The sequence below is a fragment of the Eschrichtius robustus genome, chromosome 16, assembly GCF_028021215.1.
Source record: "Eschrichtius robustus isolate mEscRob2 chromosome 16, mEscRob2.pri, whole genome shotgun sequence".
Lineage (NCBI taxonomy): Eukaryota > Metazoa > Chordata > Mammalia > Artiodactyla > Eschrichtiidae > Eschrichtius > Eschrichtius robustus.
The window spans coordinates 4,967,317-4,988,621 of NC_090839.1; the positions used below are offsets into that span (position 1 = coordinate 4,967,317).

The 21,305-nt window shown below is 44.0% G+C and overlaps 1 protein-coding gene across 1 annotated transcript in view; it reads right to left on the reverse strand.

Annotated features, from left to right (window-relative positions):
• The window catches only part of VAPB (VAMP associated protein B and C), a 55,506-nt gene extending 35,125 nt beyond the window's left edge, over positions 1-20,381 (reverse strand). Inside the window, exon 1 of the mRNA XM_068565481.1 lies at positions 20,128-20,381. Within this exon, the coding sequence (XP_068421582.1) occupies positions 20,128-20,185 (58 nt within the window). The 5' untranslated portion in view covers positions 20,186-20,381. The remainder of the gene's footprint in view (positions 1-20,127) is intronic.
• Between the last annotated feature and the right edge of the window lie 924 nt (positions 20,382-21,305).

Sequence of the window (21,305 nt, forward strand, 5' to 3'; positions counted from 1 at the left end):
TATTAGGGCAGTGAAACTATTCTGTATGATACTATAATGGTGGATACATGTTATTATACACTTATCAAAACCCACAGGATGTACTATACCAAGACTGAACCCTGATGCAGACTACGGACTTTGGGTGACAATGACGTGTCAATGCAGCTTTATCAACTGTAACGCACGTACTACTCTAGTGCTGGACGTTGACAGTGGAGGAAACTGTGCATTTGTGCGGCCGGGGCAACTCTCTGTACTTTCTGCTCAATTTTGCTGTGAACCTAAAACCGCTCTAAAAAAAATAAAGCTTTTTCTTTTCCCCCAAAAAAAGAAGGAAAAAAAAAAGTATTTGGTCTTTATATTAATTCACTTTTGGTGGCACCCCCGAAGTTTCAGATAGTAAATATTACTGATTTTAATATATTGTGTATGTATAATTGAATAAATAAATAAATGAATAAAGATGCTTTGTTTTGCTTTTCTTCCATTTTCTGGAGTTCATGAAATTCTGGTGTTGCAAGTACATATCCTTCCTTTGTAATATGTGTCCTGATGTAGCCACAATACTTTGGAACTCAAACTATGTGTTACCAAGCAAGTTATATGCCAATTTGATATATAATCTATCAGCTCTCAGCTTTCCAGGTATAAATTTAAAGTTATTAGCTCCATAACAGTTTTTTCCACTCTGCATAAAAAGAGCTATATTATTTTATACTCTTTTATAAACACAATTTAGGTACAATATCTCTCTTTTCTTCAACACTTCCAAAAAACAAGTTACCATATTTCATTTCAACTCTGAAAAGATTACCTTCTGGGAAGGTAATAATCTGTCTCCAGAAGCCCAGGACTGATGATGGATTTTGTTAAGACAATGAAATTATGCTTGAGGTTTCAATACAATAGACTCTGATACACAGAGTCTATTGTAAAAGTATATTATGATGGGAGAAATGGACACTGTAAAGTGAAAATCTGTTGGATATCTTTATAGACGTCTTTAAAATTTATCCTTTGACAGTCTATTTTCATTAAAGGTATCCTATTGCTTCCTACTTTCCCTAACCATCTGCAATGCACCAATCCTCACATTATTTTTGTTTATGTAAGGCTTCCACTTTCAGAATGTAAACTCCAAAAACACAGAGACTTTCCTGTCCCTCCTGCTCACCACTGATCATCAGTTTCCAGACACAGCGCACATGCGCAACAACTATGCTGAACAAATGGGTAAAACGGCCATGCCACACTTCTACCTACTCTCAACAATGCTTCCGGTCTTCCCGCGCCCTCCCTCCTGGAAGCACCGCCGGCTCCGGGGGAACGCGAGCCGAGCTGGCTACGGCTCCCTCCACAGCATCATCCCCCTTTCCGCCTTCTACATAAGACTCACCACTGACGGACAGCTCATGGGTTCCTCTCCTGCCTGTTTCCCGCCTGGAGTGAACCTCCACATGATTCAGCACTGGAAGGTCTGAGCCTAGAACAGCGCAACACACTGTTGCATTAAAGGGCTCAGTAAGTGTGTGCAGCACAAACGAACACCAGACTTCCTCAGAGGCGATTCAACTCTGATTCTGACACGTTTCCTATAAACGAACGCCTAGTCCATAACTCTGATCTGAAATCATGATATATTTTTGTTCATACACAGGTTGAAGGTACTAAAAATGTTCACTTGTGTCAATAATGCCTTCGTCATTATTATTCTATGATAATTTTGTTTAAAGTTGCCCCCTCTAAAAAAATGAAAAGCAGATTTCATAGTAACAGCTATTCAAAGACGGTAAGCTCTTAAATAACCATGAATTCAAGAGTAAGGACACTGGGAGATAATTTTTTTAAATCTATTTTCTTGATTTAATTCTTAGCTCACACATTAATTCAAAGCTTTAGAAACAAAAATAAAGCTTTGCAACCAGTGTGCCTTTAATGGCAGACAGTGGATTCCAATATTTCAGCAGAAAGCCTAATTATGTATCTCTTATTTTGAAAGAACCACACATAAAGAACCCTACACATACACATAACTTTCCCAAAGAAATCTCAGAATGCAAAGTGTTCTAAATTAATAAAGTAACCTACCTGATATCCTCGGAGAAGGCCAGCTACTAAGAAACATCACACTCATTATTATAGCAAGAAAAATCAAAACCCAAGAATACCCACTAATGACGCCATCAAAGGCACACTAGACGCCAGCTTGACTGAGATAGACTATACCAACCTTTAAGGCTGCTTATTCAACTCACTAGTTTCCTAGCTCCTTTGGAGCAAAAAGAAATAAAACTCAGTCTCCCATCAACTCCATGGGTGGGAAAAACTAGACCAAAAGGCACCCTACTGTAGTGTAAGAATCTAATGGATAAAGTACTATGGAAGTGTAAGATCAAACTGAGGAAAGCTACCTGCAAAAGACATAAAGCTGGACAGCAAGGAACACCTTAGGAAACTGAAGGATATTTGGAGCTTATGTTAACAGATAAGCAATTACTATTAGAATATACAAAAAACTCTTATTAAGAACAAATGTGTTGGGACTTCCCTGGTGACACAGTGGTTAAGAATCTGCCTGTCAATGCAGGCAACACGAGTTATGATCCCTGGCCTGGGAAGATCCCACATACCGCGGAGCAACTAAGCCTGTGTGCCACAACTACTGAGCCTGTGCTCTAGAGCCCGTGTGCCGCAACTACTGAAGCCCGCGGGCCTAGAGCCTATGCACCGCAACAAAGAGTAGCCCCTGCTCGTTGCAACTAGAGAAAGCCTGCACACAGCAATGAAGACCCAACACAGACCAAAAAAATATATATATATGTATATATATATATAAAACAAACGTGCTAAATTCTTATGAAGGAATACTATACAGCAATTAAAATGAACTAGATCTGTATTTCAACAATAGATGGGTCTCAAAAAACATGTTAAGTGATACATACACCACAATACCACATTAGGTGATACAGAAAAAAAATGGAAATAGTTCACACTAAATTCCTCTGGAAAGTGAAGAAGAGATCTGGAGCATGAATGGGCAGATGTGGAGGACAGACATGTCTTCAAATTCTTGGTGAAGGTTTATTTATTAAAGAAAAACTTTACAACAAGTCTAACAAATTATTAACATTTAATTATTCTGTATTTGGGTGTTTATTAAATTATATGTATTTTTGTGTACTTACATTTTTTTTCCACAGGAAAAAAGCAATAGTTTAAGATCCAGACAATGTTCTGAGAGAATTTTCTTCTTGTCCAGAATGCTTTGTATACATAAAAATACTAGAATCCTGAATTGTGGAGTTGTTGAAAACCAATACACATACATCAATAGCCATTCTTGTGTAATTTTTATAAAAATCAAGGTTATTATTTAAAACACGTTTAGAGTTGAAGTGGTCTCATTAATTCAAGACAAAGACCCAAACCCAAAATTCTGACAAAATCTATTGTAAAAACTTTGAAGACTAGAAGCCTTTACCCATCTAGAGATAAATTCTTTTTTTTTTTTTCCTGAAATTTATTTATTTTATTTATTTATTTTTGGCTGTGTTGGGTCTTCGTTGCTGCGCGTGGGCTTTCTCTAGTTGCGGTGAGCGGGGCTACTCTTCATTGTAGTGCGCAGGCGTCTCATTGCAGTGGCATCTCTCGGTGCAGAGCACAGGCTCTAGGCGCGTGGGCTTCAGTAGTTGCGGCACGTGGGCTCAGTAGTTGTGACTCACGGGCTCTAGAGCACAGGCTCAGTAGTTGTGGCGCACGGGCTTAGCTGCTCCGCGGCATGTGGGATCTTCCCGGACCAGGGCTCGAACTCGTGTCCCCTGCGTTGGCAGGCGGATTCTCAACCACTGTGCCACCAGGGAAGCCCTAGAGATAAATTCTATGACTACTTTCGTTAATGCAACATTTCTTTTCTAAATAGAAAAATGGCTAAAAGTATTATATAAGAGCTGAAGTTTCGTACATTCTACCTATATCCAGCACTAAAACAGATTATTTTAGGTAATGGGACACCTGTCTAGTGTGAATTTTATATCAGTTCTAAAAGTATCTTAGACTCAGTTTTTTTCCAATGCATAATCTTTGACCCACTGACTAACAAACATCTAGTAATTTTTCTTTATTTAGGAGACCAAATTTGTGATTAGGGTGATCATGAAATTAAACAAAAAGATAAGCAATATTCTACTTCCATTAAAATTCTACCTGTAAAGGAGAGTGGCAAAACATGACATTTTTTTTCACACAAAGCAGGAAGAATCAAGACAGATATTATGCCCAAATGAGTTATATGCATGATTAGAGAGCAAGGGGCCCCAATTTCTCATGGTCATGGTTGTGGCTGGAACTTGACTGAGCTATAAATTAACAGTTCAAGTCAAGTGCCTAGAGTCAGTATCAGCAGAAGTAAAAACTTCCCCAAAGTGTTCAACCTTCAGTGGAGATGACAACACATGAAAAACCTCCACACCAAAATCAACACGTCCCAATTCACAGCAGACACAGAGGAGTGAAGCAAAAACACACTTAGCATTCTGCACCTCTATGGTCCAAGTCGAATTTTCAATTTGTGAACAATGAGAAATAGCAGAATGTGGTTTATCAGTTAGTATGTAATCTGCTCTGGTTTCCTTTTCAATAGGGAACCTAAGTGGCTACACAAGTGAAAAGAGATTATCAACCAGGTCAGCAGCTTCTTAAACAAATTCAACAAGAGGCCAGGGAAAAAGGCTGTGACACTTGGATGTAAAATATCTTCTATTTTCCCCTTTCTCTGACTTTGGAAATCATACTCATTCTTCAAAGTTTTGCTCACATGTCCTCTCTTTTGGAAAGGCTTACCTCATCTCTCAGTTGGAAAAAATTATTCCTCCCTATACTGTGTTCTAACGATAAGCTGAGAATTGCCAAATTTATATCCACAGCCTGACCCTCTCCCCTGATGTCCACTTACAGCTGTACTAAGCATCTCAAGTTTATCATGGCCAAAGAGCAGACTCCCATTCCCCACCCCCAAACCCACTGCTTCCCATCTCAGGAAAAGAAACCACCATTCACCAAAATGCTTGAGCCAAAAGCAGTTACCCTGGTTTCTTCTCTTCCACTCCTGCTCCATATTTAACCTTTCAGCCAGCTCTACCTTCAAAAGAGATTTGGAATCTGAGCACTTCTCATCCCATTCTCTCCACTGCCACCACCCTGGTCCAAGCCACAGTCTCTTGGCCTGGGTTATGGATAACTGTATGGATTATGGATGGATAGATGGATTATGGACAACTGTGTGGATTATGGATGGGTGGATGGACTACGGATAACTGTATGGATGACGGATGGGTGGATGGATGACAGATGGGTGGATGGATTACGGATAACTGTATAGATGACGGATGGGTGGATGGATTACGTATAACTGTATGGATGACGGATGGGTGGACGGGTTATGGACAACTGTGTGGATTATGGATGGGTGGATGGGTTACGGATAACTGTATAGATGATGGATGGGTGGATGGATTATGTATAACTGTATGGATTATGGATGGGTGGATGGATGACGGATGGGTGGATGGATTATGGATGGGTGGATGGATTACGGATAACTGTATGGATGACGGCTGGGTGGATGGATGACAGATGGGTGGACGGATTACGGATAACTGTATAGATGACGGATGGGTGGATGGATTACGTGTAACTGTATGGATAATGGATGGGTGGACGGGTTACGGATAACTGTATAGATGATGGATGGGTGGATGGATGACGGATGGGTGGATGGATTACAGATAACTGTATAGATGATGGATGGGTGGATGGATTACGTATAACTGTATGGATGACGGATGGGTGGATGGATGACGGATGGGTGGATGGATTATGGATAACTGTATGGATGACGGATGGGTGGATGGATTATGGATAACTGTATGGATGACGGATGGGTGGATGGATTACGGATAACTGTATGGATGACGGATGGGTGGATGGATGATGGATAACTGTATGCACGACGGATGGGTGGATGGATTACGGATAACTGTATGGATGATGGATGGGTGGATGGATGACGGAAAACTGTATGGATGATGGATGGGTGGATGGATGACGGATGGGTGGATGGATGATGGATGGGTGGATGGATGACGGATGGGTGGATGGATTACGGAAAACTGTATGGATGATGGATGGGTGGATGGATGACGGATAACTGTATGGATGATGGATGGGTGGATGGATGACGGATGGGTGGATGGATTATGGATGGGTGGATGGATGACGGATGGGTGGATGGATGACGGATAACTGTATGGATGACGGATGGGTGGACGGGTTACAGGTAACTGTAGCAGCCTCATGGCTTCCACACATACCACCATCCACACATCTCCCATAGCCTACTTTCCCCACACCGGCCATGGTCTTTTAAAAAGACTCCTGGTCAGAATCCTCCATGCCTTCCCACATCACAACAAAATCCTAAGTCCTTCCCGTGGCCTGTCTACCAAGAGCTCCTCCTTCCTCTCTGAGCCCATCTCCTACTGCACCACTCCATCATTCCACCGCAGGCAAAGTGACTGTGCTGCTCCTTGAACACACCAAGCCCATCACCATCCGAGGGCCATGCACTTGCCGTCCCCTCTCTCTCTAATGCTCTTCCCCCAGCTTGCACACTCATTTTACACAGGTCTCAGTTCAAACATCACCTTCTCGGAAACTCAGCCTTCCCCAGTTACCCTCTTTAAAACAGAACCCACTCCCAACCAAACCCCTTTATCCTGCGTCCACCCCGACCCCCCATTCAGCACCTACCATTATCTGCTACCATATTATATGTATTTCCCATCCTTTTATGTAATGCCCATCTTCCCCACTAGAAGGTTTTGTCAGTTTTTTCATCTCGGTGCCTCAAGTAGCCGGGACAATATTTAGCACATTGCAGGCATTCAGTAAGTAACTGACGACTGCAGAGTCCAGGTACTGTGCTAGGCTCTCAAGCTAGAGAGATGGCACTGCTGCTCCCGGCCAGAACCCTGAAAAGACAGAGTAAACACACTTGGAGAACCATCCCAGGACCCATCCAGAACTAATGAATAAGAATCTCTAGGGTTGAGGCTCTGGAATGATGTATCTTGAAAAAAAAATTATCAAACAATAGTAACATTAGTTAATACTTAACAGGTCTATTCTAAGCACTTTACATGTGCTAATTCACTAATCCTCCTAACATACCACAAAGTGAAGAATCTGAGGCACAGAAGTTAAATACTTTATCCCAGGTCATATAACTTTTAGCTGGTAGATCCAGGATTCACATCCAAGCATTTTAGCCCCAGAGTTCACACTCTTAACTGCTGGGCTGTACACTACCTCTCATGGCACTGAATACCATGTGAAAGATAATGTATAAAGTTTTGTGTAAACACAGGAGGGTGGGGAGTTGAACACTGAGGGGAAGTCCCAGAGTTTGAAAAGATGAAGGAACGTACATTCTGAGTCGGAGGAAAAGCCCTGGTGTAAGCACAGTGTGGTGTGATCAAAGTGCAAGAGGCCTTTGTAAGGGAGACCATATGGCTGCAGAAGAAGGGGTTTGAGGGAAGGGAATGAACTGAGAACCCGGGGCGGGGGGGCGGGAAATCATGTCTGCTTATGCTTTTTAAAAGCTTATAGTTTAAGTAAAAATAAGCTGTAAAACCGTAAGCTTACACAAGTCTGGTAATGAGCTCTGTGGAAGGAAATGAAAGGAAGAATATTAAAAATGACTCTAGGAAGGCAGGTATGAGGAAGGAAAATGGGTTTCCTTCTCCTCATGGGTTCTGAAAAGTATTCACCGCCTCTGCCAGCATTCAGGAGAAACCAGATATAAGAGGAGATGTACTCACACATCTGTGTGTGTGTGAGTGTTTAAATATTTTAGTTGTTTAAAATGGAGAATAAAAGCCGAGATTGTTTTAAAAATAAAGAAGTGTGACCCAGTTTTGAAAGGCTGTGATGCTGGCCTAAGAATTTTGAACACTAACCTGTAGGATTGAGGGAGCCAACGAAAATAAAGAAATGACATGATCAATTTCAATTTTTAGAAAATAACTCTGAAAAGTGTATCCAGGATAGCTTGAAGGGTGAGGGAAGTAGGGAGTAAATTAGAAACAGGGAGTTGGGACATGGGGCAATAATACTGAGGAGAGAGGGCCTACACTCAGGCTATGGCAGTGGGCAGAAACAGAAGCAAAGGGGTGCAGGAGACGCTGTTGATGAAAATGGACTGACTAGATGTGAGCAGCGTGGGATAAGGGCAGGGAAAGACGAGGTGAGGATTTCTGGCTTACCCCTCTGGGTGCAAGGGCCATTCCCAAGATATGGCAGACACGATCAACGGGGAACGAGAGCATAAACCATGAATGCAGCGTGGAATATGGCAAGTCCTGAGGTGTTTTCATGACCACCAGATAGGCAGGAATGACGGGTAGGCAGATAGCCTAGAGATCAAAAGATCTGCTTGGAGATGGAGATTTGGAAGTTTTCTGCGTAGAAGTGAGAGCTGAAGGGATTATTAATGAGACAACACAGAGAACGCTTAAATGGAGAAAACTGAGGAGAGAAGTTTGGGGAATGTCAACGTCCAGTAAAAGATGATAAACGGCTGGGCAGTTCACCAGAAAAGTCAAAGACAAAAGTCACAAAGAGAAACCTGGTGAACTGAGAAGGGCTTCAGTGGAGGGGTAAGGAATGAGAATTGAAAGGAAAGTGAAGACGTAAACCAGTCACTGAGATTCACTGCTTCCAAAAATGTACCTGTGATGTACGGACCAGGCATTTGCTTAAGTGGGGGAAGATCTGGAGGAAGGTGATTTCTTTTTAGGAAGGGGAAACTTAAGCATGTTTGTAGGCACCGGGAAAGCATCAAGTAGAACAGAAAGTTGAGACACCAGAAATAGAGAGGCTGACTAATGGAGCAAGATACCACAAGTGATGGAAAAGGAATGGGGTAAAGCACACTAGGTGAACAGGTGGTGGAGGTGGTGCTGAGTCTCTGAAACAGGAGGGGAGGATGGTGAGAACGTAAGTTTGCAGAAGAGAGAAAAGTGACCAATACTTGGTAGAATATCTTTATTTTCTGAGTGAAAGGCACTATGTCCACATCGATCAGCGGCACACAGCAGGCCTTGTTGATGGGTTTCACCATTCCTTTCCACAGAAAGTTTTCTTTTCTTCTTCCCTTCTCACATTTCTCAACCTGGACATTAACTCCCTGAGAACGTGCCTCGTGCCACGCATTACGCTAAGCACTGGGATCAGGGATAAAAGACATAGTCCAGAAAAGGCAAAGGCCTTGTTGATTAACAGGGAAGGCAGGCAAGTAACCAAACACAACTCACCACGGTAAGTGCAGGGGCACAGGGGACAGGCACAATGTGAGTGGAATGTCAGGAAATGACCTCAAAGTGCAGGGGGGAGCAGTGCGACAGGAGGAGGAATGAACTCACCTTGAGTGATGGAAACAACACATGCAAAAGCTCTACAACCAGGGAGGACCAAAGGCCAGAGCACAAGCATGAGGAAAGGTGATGCTGAAGAGGTCAAGGGCACAAATGATTTTCCAGGTCTTGTTAAAGAATTTAAAAGTTATTCTTTTGGCAATGGGTAGACATTTAAAAGTTTTAAGAAAGCAAGAGAACTAACAAGAACCTGCTGTATAAAAAATAAACAAAATAAAATTCAAAACTTCAAAAAAAAAAAAAAAGCAAGAGGTAAGCTGAGATTCGCACATTTGAAAGTGCCATCAATATGGAGAGAAGAAAGAGGACTCAGACAGGAAAACCAGGTAAGAAACTATTACAGTCATCCAGGAGAAAAATGAGGCAGCCATAGAGGGGACAAGGAAGAAGGGACAGAGCTGAGTCATGCGCTTTCTCAGTGTGAGTCGCTCCACTGTGTGGATGTGGGTACCATTCAAGGAGGTATGTGTAAGAAGAGGAGATTTGGAGAAAAAAGGAAAAGGGAGTGGGGAAGAATACACTTTGGGGCATGCTGCATTTGAAGTATCTGCAGCCCTACATATGGGCTTGGGTCAGGCCTAGGATCATTTGTAAATGCTGTTAGAAGCCAAGGGTACTGGCAGAAGAGCTCCCGGACGGGGAAAAAGGAAGACGGGTGGGGACACTGAGAGACAAAGAGAAGAGGAGCAAGAAGAGGGGGGGAAGGAAAACCTGTACCCCTCAGCCTCATCCACAGGACTCCATAAGGAGTGGGTAAAAATGGCCAAATGGGTGGAAGAAAGCCAAAAGAGGGTGATTAAGGAGGTGAAGGGAAGAGTGTCCAGTAGCCCAACGGCAACAGGTGTCAAATGCTACAGAGGGTACACAGGAGGTAAAGAATAAAAATACAACAACAGATGCAGTAATGAAGCAATAAAGTTCCCAGGCAATGACTTTGGGAGTGAATGGGTGGTGAGAAAACGGTGATTAAGACTATTTGCAGAAGCTTGCTAGGATAAGCTACTTCCAGAAGGGAGCAGCTAGGGAGAGCAAATGAGACAGAAAGCAGTTATTCTTTTTTAAAGGCAGGCAGGACAGCACTCAGACATTTACTGAAGAGGACTAATTGCCAAAGCGCTGTGCTCAAAGTTAGGCACGTAGAGAAAAAAAAAGAAGCAATCTTACTAGGAAGGGCAAAGGCAACAAAGGCGTTCATTTAAAAATTTTTTGGAAGAATAAGAGACCCAAATAAACTGACCAAGTTTTCTCTGGATTTCTCCAGATGACCTCTCATGTTTCTTCCACCTCCGCCTTCTCAGCAAGATTAGAGGTCAACTAGGCACCCACAGTAAACTGTGATCCTCCTGTCCCCAAGTTACATGAGAAGTTCTGAATGAGTGTATCTGCAGATCTTCCAAGGAGTGATTCATGGTTTTTCTTCATCCAATTAGTAAAGCAGTGTCTGACTTAGAAAAGGTCAAAAAGCACGGATTTAGATTTTCAGAGCAGTCCATCAGGATACACTTATATGCCAACAAATCAATTCAACCAACAGAATGAGAATTCAAATAAGCCTCCACAAGGACAAACTTTTGGTTTTTCAGCAAATCCCTCTTTTTATTCATGTGTATGCTTCTATTTCAAATGGTCAAACCAAACACTGAAAAGATGACCAAGTCCAACTTCTTTGGGGTTACTAGCAGAAGAAAACAATTAAGAAAAGAATATATTCTATTAGTTACCACTAGGGAAAACTAAAGAAACAAAACCTATAGGAGCTTGCATTCTATAGCATGGAAGACAAAGTAATCAGTAAATAAAGCACAAGGAGAGGATAACATAAACAAAACATGCAGTGGTACACAATTTGTACAGTTTGAGGTGATGCAGAAAACACTGGAACTGGATAAGAATATCCAAGAATACTCAAGAAAGGTTACTAGAATATAGTGAGCTTTGCAACAGGAACAAGAGGGCTCATTAATTAAAGATTTGAGAGCCCACTAGTGCAAAGCAATGGTAGGTTCTAAGAGAAATACAAACTCCAGTTTCTGCCCTCATGGGCTTTCCATCTTTCCTCTTCAGCGAAAATAAATTTTAATCACATGTTTTCAAGACTAGCGCTGGCAGGAACACCAAGCGGCACTGAGTTCAAGCTTCCTCATCCAACAGAAGAGGAAATCAAAGCTGGGTAGGGAGGTGAGCTGAGCGCCTCTAAGTGACGGCCAGAGTAGGAACGGAAGCCTCCCTTTGTAATACAAAGCACACAAGCCAGTAGAGGCTTGAAAGCCTGAGGTGCAAATTATGCATTCCACCAAGTGCTGGGCCCAGCTTCTCTCATTTTTAAAATGGAGATGATGATAATACTGGCTGTTTACCTAGATTTGAACTGCTTGTGATGTGGCTTGGAACACTTAGTTCCTTGGGTTCTCTAAAGGCTGGAGGGGGCTCCGAGAATGGAGAGGAAGAGAACACTGACCTAGGTACCATTCCTTTCCTTCCCTTTTTTCTACTATACTGCAAATGTTGCTGAGTGATGTAATTAAAAGGCAAAATAGTACCCAATCAACCTGCACTGTTTGTGATGACAGACACTGAGGTAATAAAGGACTTGGAGTGGGGAGTGGGTGGTAGAAGGAAAGGTGTGGTGATAACATTAGCACATAATTTTCAACATTAATACATGAATGACACAATCAGAAGTGATCAAGTTAGAACAAAAGTTCTTAGGGGAAAACAGAATTAGTACAAAGATTTTTTTAATCAGTCGCTTTAACGTTCCAGAACAACTCTGCACTTTGTGGAAGCAGTGACAAAGAAGCCATTACTAGATTACAATGACAATTAAGCACCTTTCCTTCCTTTTTATATCTCGTTTCTCTTTCACGCCTCCTTCTCAATTCCCACTGTCCTATTTCCAGTCCTCCTTTCATCTTCCTAACAACATAATAAATAAGAAAATCCCGGGCCTTCCTAGTGAGCCACACTCCCACTAACTTTTTAAAGGGAGCAATACAGCCAACGTAATGATGAACAACATGGGCTTTGCAGTCAGACAGATCTTGGTTCCAACCCCAGTTCTACCTCTAGTTCAGGTTATGAACCTGAGGACCATAACCATCTACTTCCTAGACCTGTTTTAAGAATAAATGAGCACTTACAGAAAAACGCCTAGCGCACGTCACAGATCCCAAACCCCACCTTTCCTGTGAGGCTCAAACCCCAAAGCAGAATTAACAGTTTTTTCTAAGCTCCCAGGGAGGGACAGCCCATAAGTGTCCCTTTTCCACGTTCTCCTCCATCCCCCCACCACCTGGAGGCTGGAAACTCTAAGGGCCGGGACTCCTCTCCAGTCCCCACTCCGGTGCCTGGGCCACAGGAAGCTTTCAGGATGCGGTGACCAAACCAACCCTGAGTCACAGGTATGCTATACTCCGTCAGACAAGAGGGGGGTCATCTGTTCATGAAGTAAACCTCAAAGGATGAGCTGTGGAAAAGGAAGAAACCCCAAATACTCCCAATCGGACAATCATCTATTACACACACAATCATCATACCCATGCATGTCTCTAAACCCTCTCCAATCTGATTCATATGCATGGATGTCATCATTTGGGGGAATGATGACTTCCCAAAGCATACCTCCTACAGAATAAAACAGCACTTTCTGATATTCACCTTGAGTTTTTCTCTTTCAACATCTGAGAAATCTCTGTTATATGTTAATTCACACTTATTTGTTTCTCTGCCTTTGTAGTCCCACTTGTAAGGTTTAAGGTAGCACCTATGAAGGTCACTTATTTCAGACCTTCCTATCTTAATAAGCACCCTTTTGAACTCTAAATTCCCACTTTACAAATGTGCAAACCTGTGAAATCTCTACCTATAAGTTTCACCCTACCTTCCAAAGACTTCAGAGCAGATCTGCAAATTACTCGAAAGTTAAATGTGTTCTAAATATACAGAATCATTAAACACCAACAATATCTGTTATAAAAAGTGAATATTCACAAGGTAAATCAAAGAATGCTTTGGAGTCACCAGCATGAACTTTTTAAAAAGTATGCTGAGAAATCCCTCCTAAACATTCCACAAATAATAATTCTTAATTAATTAATGTTCTTAAGAAATTATCCTGACAGCTCCTAACACTTCCTTAATGGTTAAAAATTCTCTGCCTCCCTCCCTCCAAAACGAAGCCCTTTATGAGTTCATTCTAGAGTCGATGTGAAAGAAATGGGCTTTGACGCCAGACAAACCTGCGTTGCATCCTTGCACCACTGTTTACCACAGTGGCCTCATCCAGGAGCCGGCTCCCTAACCACTGAGTAACTCACATCACAGGACTGTGTTGTAGATTAACTAATAAGATGAAGAACTAAAGCATCTACCACAGTCCCTAGACTTTGTGGTCTACCTTCTGGAAATTAAGCATTTATCTTCTAGAAATGTTCATTCTTCCCTTACCTTTTCTTTCCTCTCATATTGCAAAATGAATGTCAGCTCCACTATGGCCACTGCTTTTAACTCCAGACCCACCCTACTGCGGGGTCTACTAAGTGGTGCACCTCCACCACTTAGCCCCTTACAAATATGCCCTCTGCTCCCAGCTCCCTTGGCACGGGGTTCTGTGCCTCTCCAATCCTTGAGGACCCTCCAGCCTTTAAAGACAGCCCAAGGAACTTACAGTCATAAAGGTTACAAGCCACATCACACGCAATTCAAATCTAGGTAAACGGTCCAGGGGGCCATAACATTGTCTTCAGGTACAATCCAAAAGACAAAACAGTCTCAATCTCTTTCTCCCCCAAAATATTTATTTCCCTAACACCCCTCCCAAATAGGCTAAGGTTGTAAGATCCTACTGAAATGCCAACTGGATACTAATTCAAACACATCATGGGTACCTGTGAGAATGTGTGCACACCAGCAACATTTTAGGTGCCCACATGGGCGTGCACACACAAACACAGCCAAAAGCCTGACTGAAGACACTACTTGACACAGATGAAAAGAAACAGTAACCTGCTAGTCAAAAACTGATAATAACCCCTCTGAAAGGATGAAGGAAAACTCTAGGAAGGTATTTCTATACCCTTACAGTTTTGTGCCATTAATGCTAAATTATTAAAAGAAAGCACTTCAAGATTTTTCCCTTGGGACTATGGCATTTTCTCAACGATTTTTTTTTTTTCCATGCAAGGGGAAAAAATCCAAAAACACATTAAGGCATTGTTTCTAGACATCAACAGCTTTTGTTAAGACAACATATTTAACATTTTGAAAAACAGATATTCTAGAGATACTATTTTGCCACACTGGTATTTTTAAAAATAGTCTTAAAATGACTGTCAAGTTCAGTAATTTTGTTCCCATAATGAAGTTCTTTAAACAACTGTTGTTTTTGTAAAGCTAGCAGCCTAGGTCTGTCAGGTAAAAACTTCAAAGAATGTGCACATCCACCGAGCAAGGGCCAAAGCAATCCTGGATATGCTATGCTGATGACAGCCTGAGAGGGGCCTAGAATGATAGAAAAGGAGGAAGCAAGCCTGGAAACCATAATGCAACTTTGTTTTTAACACAATCCCCAGTGCAAAATAACTGCTCAGAAGGCTTTTATTTTATTAAAGACACTCAATGGCAACCTTGTCTTGACTAATGGAACTCAGCACTCTTTGTGTTCGTCTTTCTTGTCATCTTGCTGAAAGCTTTGCTCATTTGTTCCAAATCATGGTCATCCTTCAGATGGCAAATTTTTCAAATACAAGTGGGAGATATATGATGCAATCTTGGAGATAATTCCTTATGTCAAAATTCAAGTTTCAGGTTCTAAAAATCAAGGCTAAGGGTAGTATTTGAGTATAACCAATATAGTTTACTCCCTTGATTCCTCCCCTAATTTTCAGCTACTTAGTGGTAATATTACAGGGTCAAAGTTCTCAGTATTTTGCCTTCAGCACTGGAAGGAAAGATGCTATATAATTTTAATAAATAAAAGATAGTGTTAATAATGTTTAAGAGTTCACCTCTTTAATAAGCATCAATTCAGACTAATTATTTTAATAAATCCACACTTGGATGCAAAGCTACCAGGTTTATTATGAAGAAAACTGTGTTCACGTTACAACCGCAAACAACAAGGAACTATCATCATATAAGCACATAGCCGAGAACTATCCATTTCTTCCTTAAGGAGTTAACTGTGAAGAAGAGAAGTAAATAAGTGGGTAAAAGTAAGTTAACTTCTACTTCACATTCTTCTCCCAGGAACAAAAACTCAGAAGTAAATAACACAATCTATGAAGATTTAAGTTTGACTAAAGGTTGGTAAGTTTAATGCCACTTGCTTCTGATAAGCAAGCTGGTTAATAATTAAATAAATGAAGATAATCTATTCAGGATGGATTTAAGCCACTACCATAAAGAATCTTAAGCACACTGCTGACATTTTGTTGTGCTGTAAAACACAGTCTCCTCTACGTGATCATGAAACGTTAAGGAAATCAGTGCTATGCTAAAACTAGAGAATTAATGCTGTAATTAGCATCTGAAAGATAATTACTGCATTGAACAGACTATATCTACAAGGTGTTATATTTTTTAGCTTCCTGAATACTAAACTTCACGTTAACTTAAGAGGGTGAACTAATGATTCTAAGCACACTTTCCTTATACAAAAGAGACTGTCCCTAACCTATCTACCCAAGTTCCTATTTCCTCCCCAAAGTGGTAATCAACCACACCAATCCAGTGGTGCTACCCCACCTGTGACCCACACTGACCAACAGCAGGACTACCTGAGACTTCTAGAAGGCCACTGGTTTAGTCACACAACAAAGCAAAAGTAATGGGTCCACAGCAGGTTTAAATCTTAACTAATCAGCTCATGAGGACAGTTAACTGACCATTCTCATGTGACAGTATCACGAGATGGGGGAGAATGCTAGGATGTGAAGAAGGATTAAGAGTCCTGGGCAATGACCAAGAAAATACAAGACATACTACTTACCATGGATGGAATCACTGGAAGGGGGAGGGGAGGAGAAAGAAAAGAGATACAAAATGCCCTGAGAGTGACTCATTCAAAAAGCTCTCATTGAGGGGCTTCCCTGGTGGCGCAGTGGTTGAGAATCTGCCTGCCAATGCAGGGGACACGGGTTCGAGCCCTGCTCTGGGAAGATCCCACATGCCGCGGAGCAACTAAGCCCGTGCGCCACAATTACTGAGCCTGCGCGTCTGGAGCCTGTGCTCCGCAACAGGAGAGGCCGCGATAGTGAGAGGCCCGCACACCGCGATGAAGAGTGGCCCCCGCTCTCCGCAACTGGAGAAAGCCCTCGCACAGAAACGAAGACCCAACACAGCCATAAATAAATAAATAAATAAATAAAAATGGAAAAAAAAAAAAAAAAAGCTCTCATTGAGCTGGGCAACAAGTGGGACCTCAGAGTGAAAAAGAAAATGATTTGGCCTTGGAAGAGGTAAGAGCAACAGAAAGGGCAACAATGCAAAGCACACACTTCACAGGTTTTTAAAGCCCTTAACTCTTTCAGAAAGGTGTCCCCAATCCAAAGAGATCCTACTGTTTCACCAAGGCAAATGTCACAGTGTCATGCTTCTTTCAGGAGGCCAGGAATCTTTCTCCTTTTGACACTTAACACAACGCAGCATGGCACTTTCTATAAGACTGAACGAGGTCCTGTAAGTCTTTGTCCTCTTTTCTTCTGCAACATCCTTAACTTCAAAAGAATCACACAAAATGCCCAAGACGAAAAAGAATCCAACATATACAACCCCATATCATTTTAGGCTGCACTTAAAAGATGACTAATTTTTTCCCTCTGGATGACAGGCATGTTAATTATTATCTTCTTAAGAAAGGTCAGCTTACAAGTTTGATTCACCTAAGTGAACCGTCTGAAGTCAGAATCATCACCCCAAGTAATCTGGAAGACACCAGTTAAATGTGCCAGTTCTCATCCTGAAACGAAGGCTGTCTATACAGCAAAACAGGGTATTGAGCCTCTATTCTGGTTTCACAATCTTAGTCCTCAGTTTAAAACTAACCAACAAATAGATCATAAAGTGGTTTACATATGCCTGCAGATGCCTCTTCTGAAGCCACAAGCCAACAGCCTTCAACAATTTGACACCGTAACTTTCCTGGATCACTTCCCTAGCAAAAATATCCAGTGACTTTGGCCATCATTACTTTGGTCAACCCAGGGCCAGAGACAGATCACTCTTCTTTGCCATACCTTTCAGGTAAAGAAGTTGAAATGATGAAACCAGTGGTGTAAATACAACCAATCTCTGCATAATATTACATATTTACAAAGCAGCTGAACAGCCATAATACCAACAAAACTTTCTACACGAGGCAAGGGAGATATGAGCGCCATTCCCATGGAGTAAAGAGTAATCCCAGGCTTTGGGGAGCAAAGTGGCCAGCCCAAGGTCAAACATCACCAAGTAAAAGAAATGGGACAAAAACTTTAATTTTCTCCAATTAGTGCCTCTTTCTATAACATCACATTAGAGGAGAGTGTATGTACTAGGGGTGGGGTTAAGGCTGCAGGGGATCCATCAAGGAAGAACTAGCCGAGGAGACACGACACAATATGAGCTTGGACACTGGCTGTGTCTGTGCACAGAGGCCTTCGAAGACCTGGTTCCTGTCTACTAGCCAGCCTCATCTCCTCCTCTGCCTCGGACCCCAACAAATGCTCTTTGTCACTGTCATTCCGAAATACTACTGGCATCCCAAAGGAGCCCAATCATCTCAGTCTTCGTGCCTCTGTACATGCAATTTCCTCCACCTGACATGCTCCCCAACCATTTCTTCTTTTCACCTGCTTCCATTCGACCTTTAAACCCTGCTCAAATGACACCTCCTTCAGGAGCTGACCTCCTTAGAGCTCTCAGAGTACTCTGGATTACCTTGTATCACTGCACTGTTCTGGCTGATTCTGTCATCTGCTCTCTTCCCTAGACCTAAGTTCTGGGGTGGGGGGTTGAGGGAGAGCAGGGGCCTACATGTGACGTGACTCGTCTTCTCCTGGTACCTGACACATGCAGCAGGCACTGAAATGCCTGTGGACTAAAGGAATGAACGTGCCAGTCCCCAGGAGTAGCTAAGCCAGGCTTCCAGGGTAGAGAACTTCAGACAACTCAAGTGGAAACCATCACCCTCCACGTTCACCTGAGTTACCTGGATTCCTTTCTCAGGCGGGCTGCTCTAGAAGGCCATGAGAACATCACATAAGCTACAGCACGGTTGTGGAATTATAATCCATGTTAAGTTTTTGGGGTGTTTGTTTTAACTGGGAAACCTTCAGTTGTTTACACATTTGGAGTCACTTCCAAATGTGACAAACTGGAGATTGTTAACCTGGGACGCCAAGTGACAGCCACAGCACTGGAGTATTTCCCAGGGGTCGGACAGCATAACCGTTAAACAGCGTCAACTATGAAGTCTGGGTTCAAGTGTGCCATTTGCTAACTGAGTAACTTTGGGTCAGTTACCGGACACTACCTCCTGCCGGTACATTTAAAGAGGGGTGCCTTGTGGCCAGCAGGCATTCCAATGCCACAGACATCCATCGAGCGGCTACCCTGGGCCAAGTGCTGGCGACACAGTGGCGACCTGGCCGTCCAACGCAAGCATAGTCTCACCATGCCAGCCTGTCTTATTTCCTGCACAGCACTTATTACCACTACCTGAAACACTCTCGTGTGCTGGCTTGTCGCCCCTCCCTACAAGGTCAGCTTCACAAGAGCAGGGGTCTTGTCTGTCTTGTCCATTCCTATCTCTCAAGGGCCAAGCGATGTCTGCTACACAGTTACTCAGTCCCTTTGGAAAGAAGGAATGGCCAAGTCAGATGAAATCCCCCGGCGCTGATATTTTGCTGGAGAAAGTAGGGGGAAAAGTTTAAAAATAAAGGTACACATTTCCAGAGGCTCTGGCTCGCCACAAACACATGTGGCCCCCTGGGCTTCCTCGGGCTCCAGTCCCAGGCGGCTCCGGGGAGGAAAAAGATCTCGCCACCCTGACAGCCCCGCACGACTGCAGAGACGTGAGCAACGGGCACGAGGAAGGCAGGAGAAGGAAAGCTGGGCCACACGTCCCGTCGGAACGTCTGCGGACGTTCCTTTCGTTCATTTGCTCAACAGGTACTTGTTAGGCTCCTAAGGCGTGCGGGGCATAAAGCAGAGACGTGACAAAGTCCTGCCCTCATGGAGCTTCCCTTCTATCATACAGACACGGTACATAAGTGCGTAAAGTGGTCCTTTCAAGGAGTGGTAAAGTGCCGAGCTGCCACGAGCAGTTACGCGACAGGGGACGGCCGGTCAGCGAGAGGCGACCTCTGACCCGGGACCTGAGCCTCCTCCGCACAGGCGGCCGCCGGGGCCCACACTCAGTGAGGAGGCCGCATACGGGACAGGAACGGCCACAGCGGCAACGAGGCGACTGTCTCGAGGGCGAGGCGCGGGAGGCTGCGGAGGAGCAGGCCCTGGACTCCCGCGCCGGACGCCGGGCCCTCGGGGCCCGGGGAGCGCGGGCGCGCGGGCGGGCGGGCGCCGCGGCCGGGAGGCCGACGTCACCACCGCGCCGCCGGGCCCTCCGGAGCGCGGGCCGGAGCGGGGGCGCGGGGCGGCGGGCCTCCGGGCTTACCTCGGAATTTGAGCTCGTGCTGCGGCTCGAGGCTCAGGACCTGCTCCACCTTCGCCATGTTCCTCGGCGGCGGGACACCTCGGGCGGGGAGACCCCTGAGAGGTCACCTGAGGCGGCAGGCGTGAATGCTGCGCCCACTTTAAATTTGGAAAGGGGCGGGGGCCGGCCGGGGCGCGGGCGGGGGTCGCCTACGGGGTGCGCGCGGGGGGGGGGGGCCGGCCTACGCGGTGCAGGCGCAGGGGCGGAGGGCGAGGGCGAGGCCGCGGTGCCCAGCGAGCGCACGGCACGCACGCACGCACGCACGCAGCGACGCACGCACGCACGCAGCAGGCCGGCCGCCACGGCCCGGCGCGCGCTCGGGCGGTGGAGAGCTGAGCGCGCCGAGCCCCCTATCGGGCAGTGCGCAGGCGCGGCGCTTGCCGCGGGGGTGGGGCTGCCGGACGGCAGGGGGTGGGGCGTTGCGCAGGTCCGGGGGAGGGGCGGGTGCGGGACGCCCAGAATTGAGGACCGTCCCCCTGAAGATTATTTTTTCAGCGCCTGTGGGGGCCAGGCTTTGTGTTAAGTGCTTTACTCAATAATAATAAGAATGAACTTCCACTTTCCCCTGCTAATGTGGTGCCAGGCATTTAGAGATTTTGAATAATAATGAAAGTACTATTTATTCTTATTATAAATATGACGTTTATGGGTGAATGATGTGTGCTAGGCACGATGATGTATGGTAAACAATAAATATAAATTTAGTAAGCTACCAATTATTGCTTGCTTATTTTGTGCCACTCTGCTGAACGCTTTGGATAACAACAGCATCAATTATAATAAATAAAAGCTACTCTACATTAAATGTTTACTATGTAACAAGCACTGTGCTGAATCCTGTGCTACTAAATGCAGCAAATATTTAGAAATACAATGATCAGAAATATTGACCTGGTTCCTACCCTCTCACTAGAGCCCATAGGAGAGGCAACCCTTGAATAAATAACTGCACAAAAAAAGTACACGATTAAAAATTACTGAGACCCCTGGACTTCCCTGGTGCTACAGTGGTTAAGAATTCGCCTACCAATGCAGGGGACATGGGTTGGAGCCCTGGTCCGGGAAGATCCCACATGCCACAGAGCAACTAAGCTGGTGAGCCACAGCTACTGAGCCAGTGCTCTAGAGCCCACAAACCA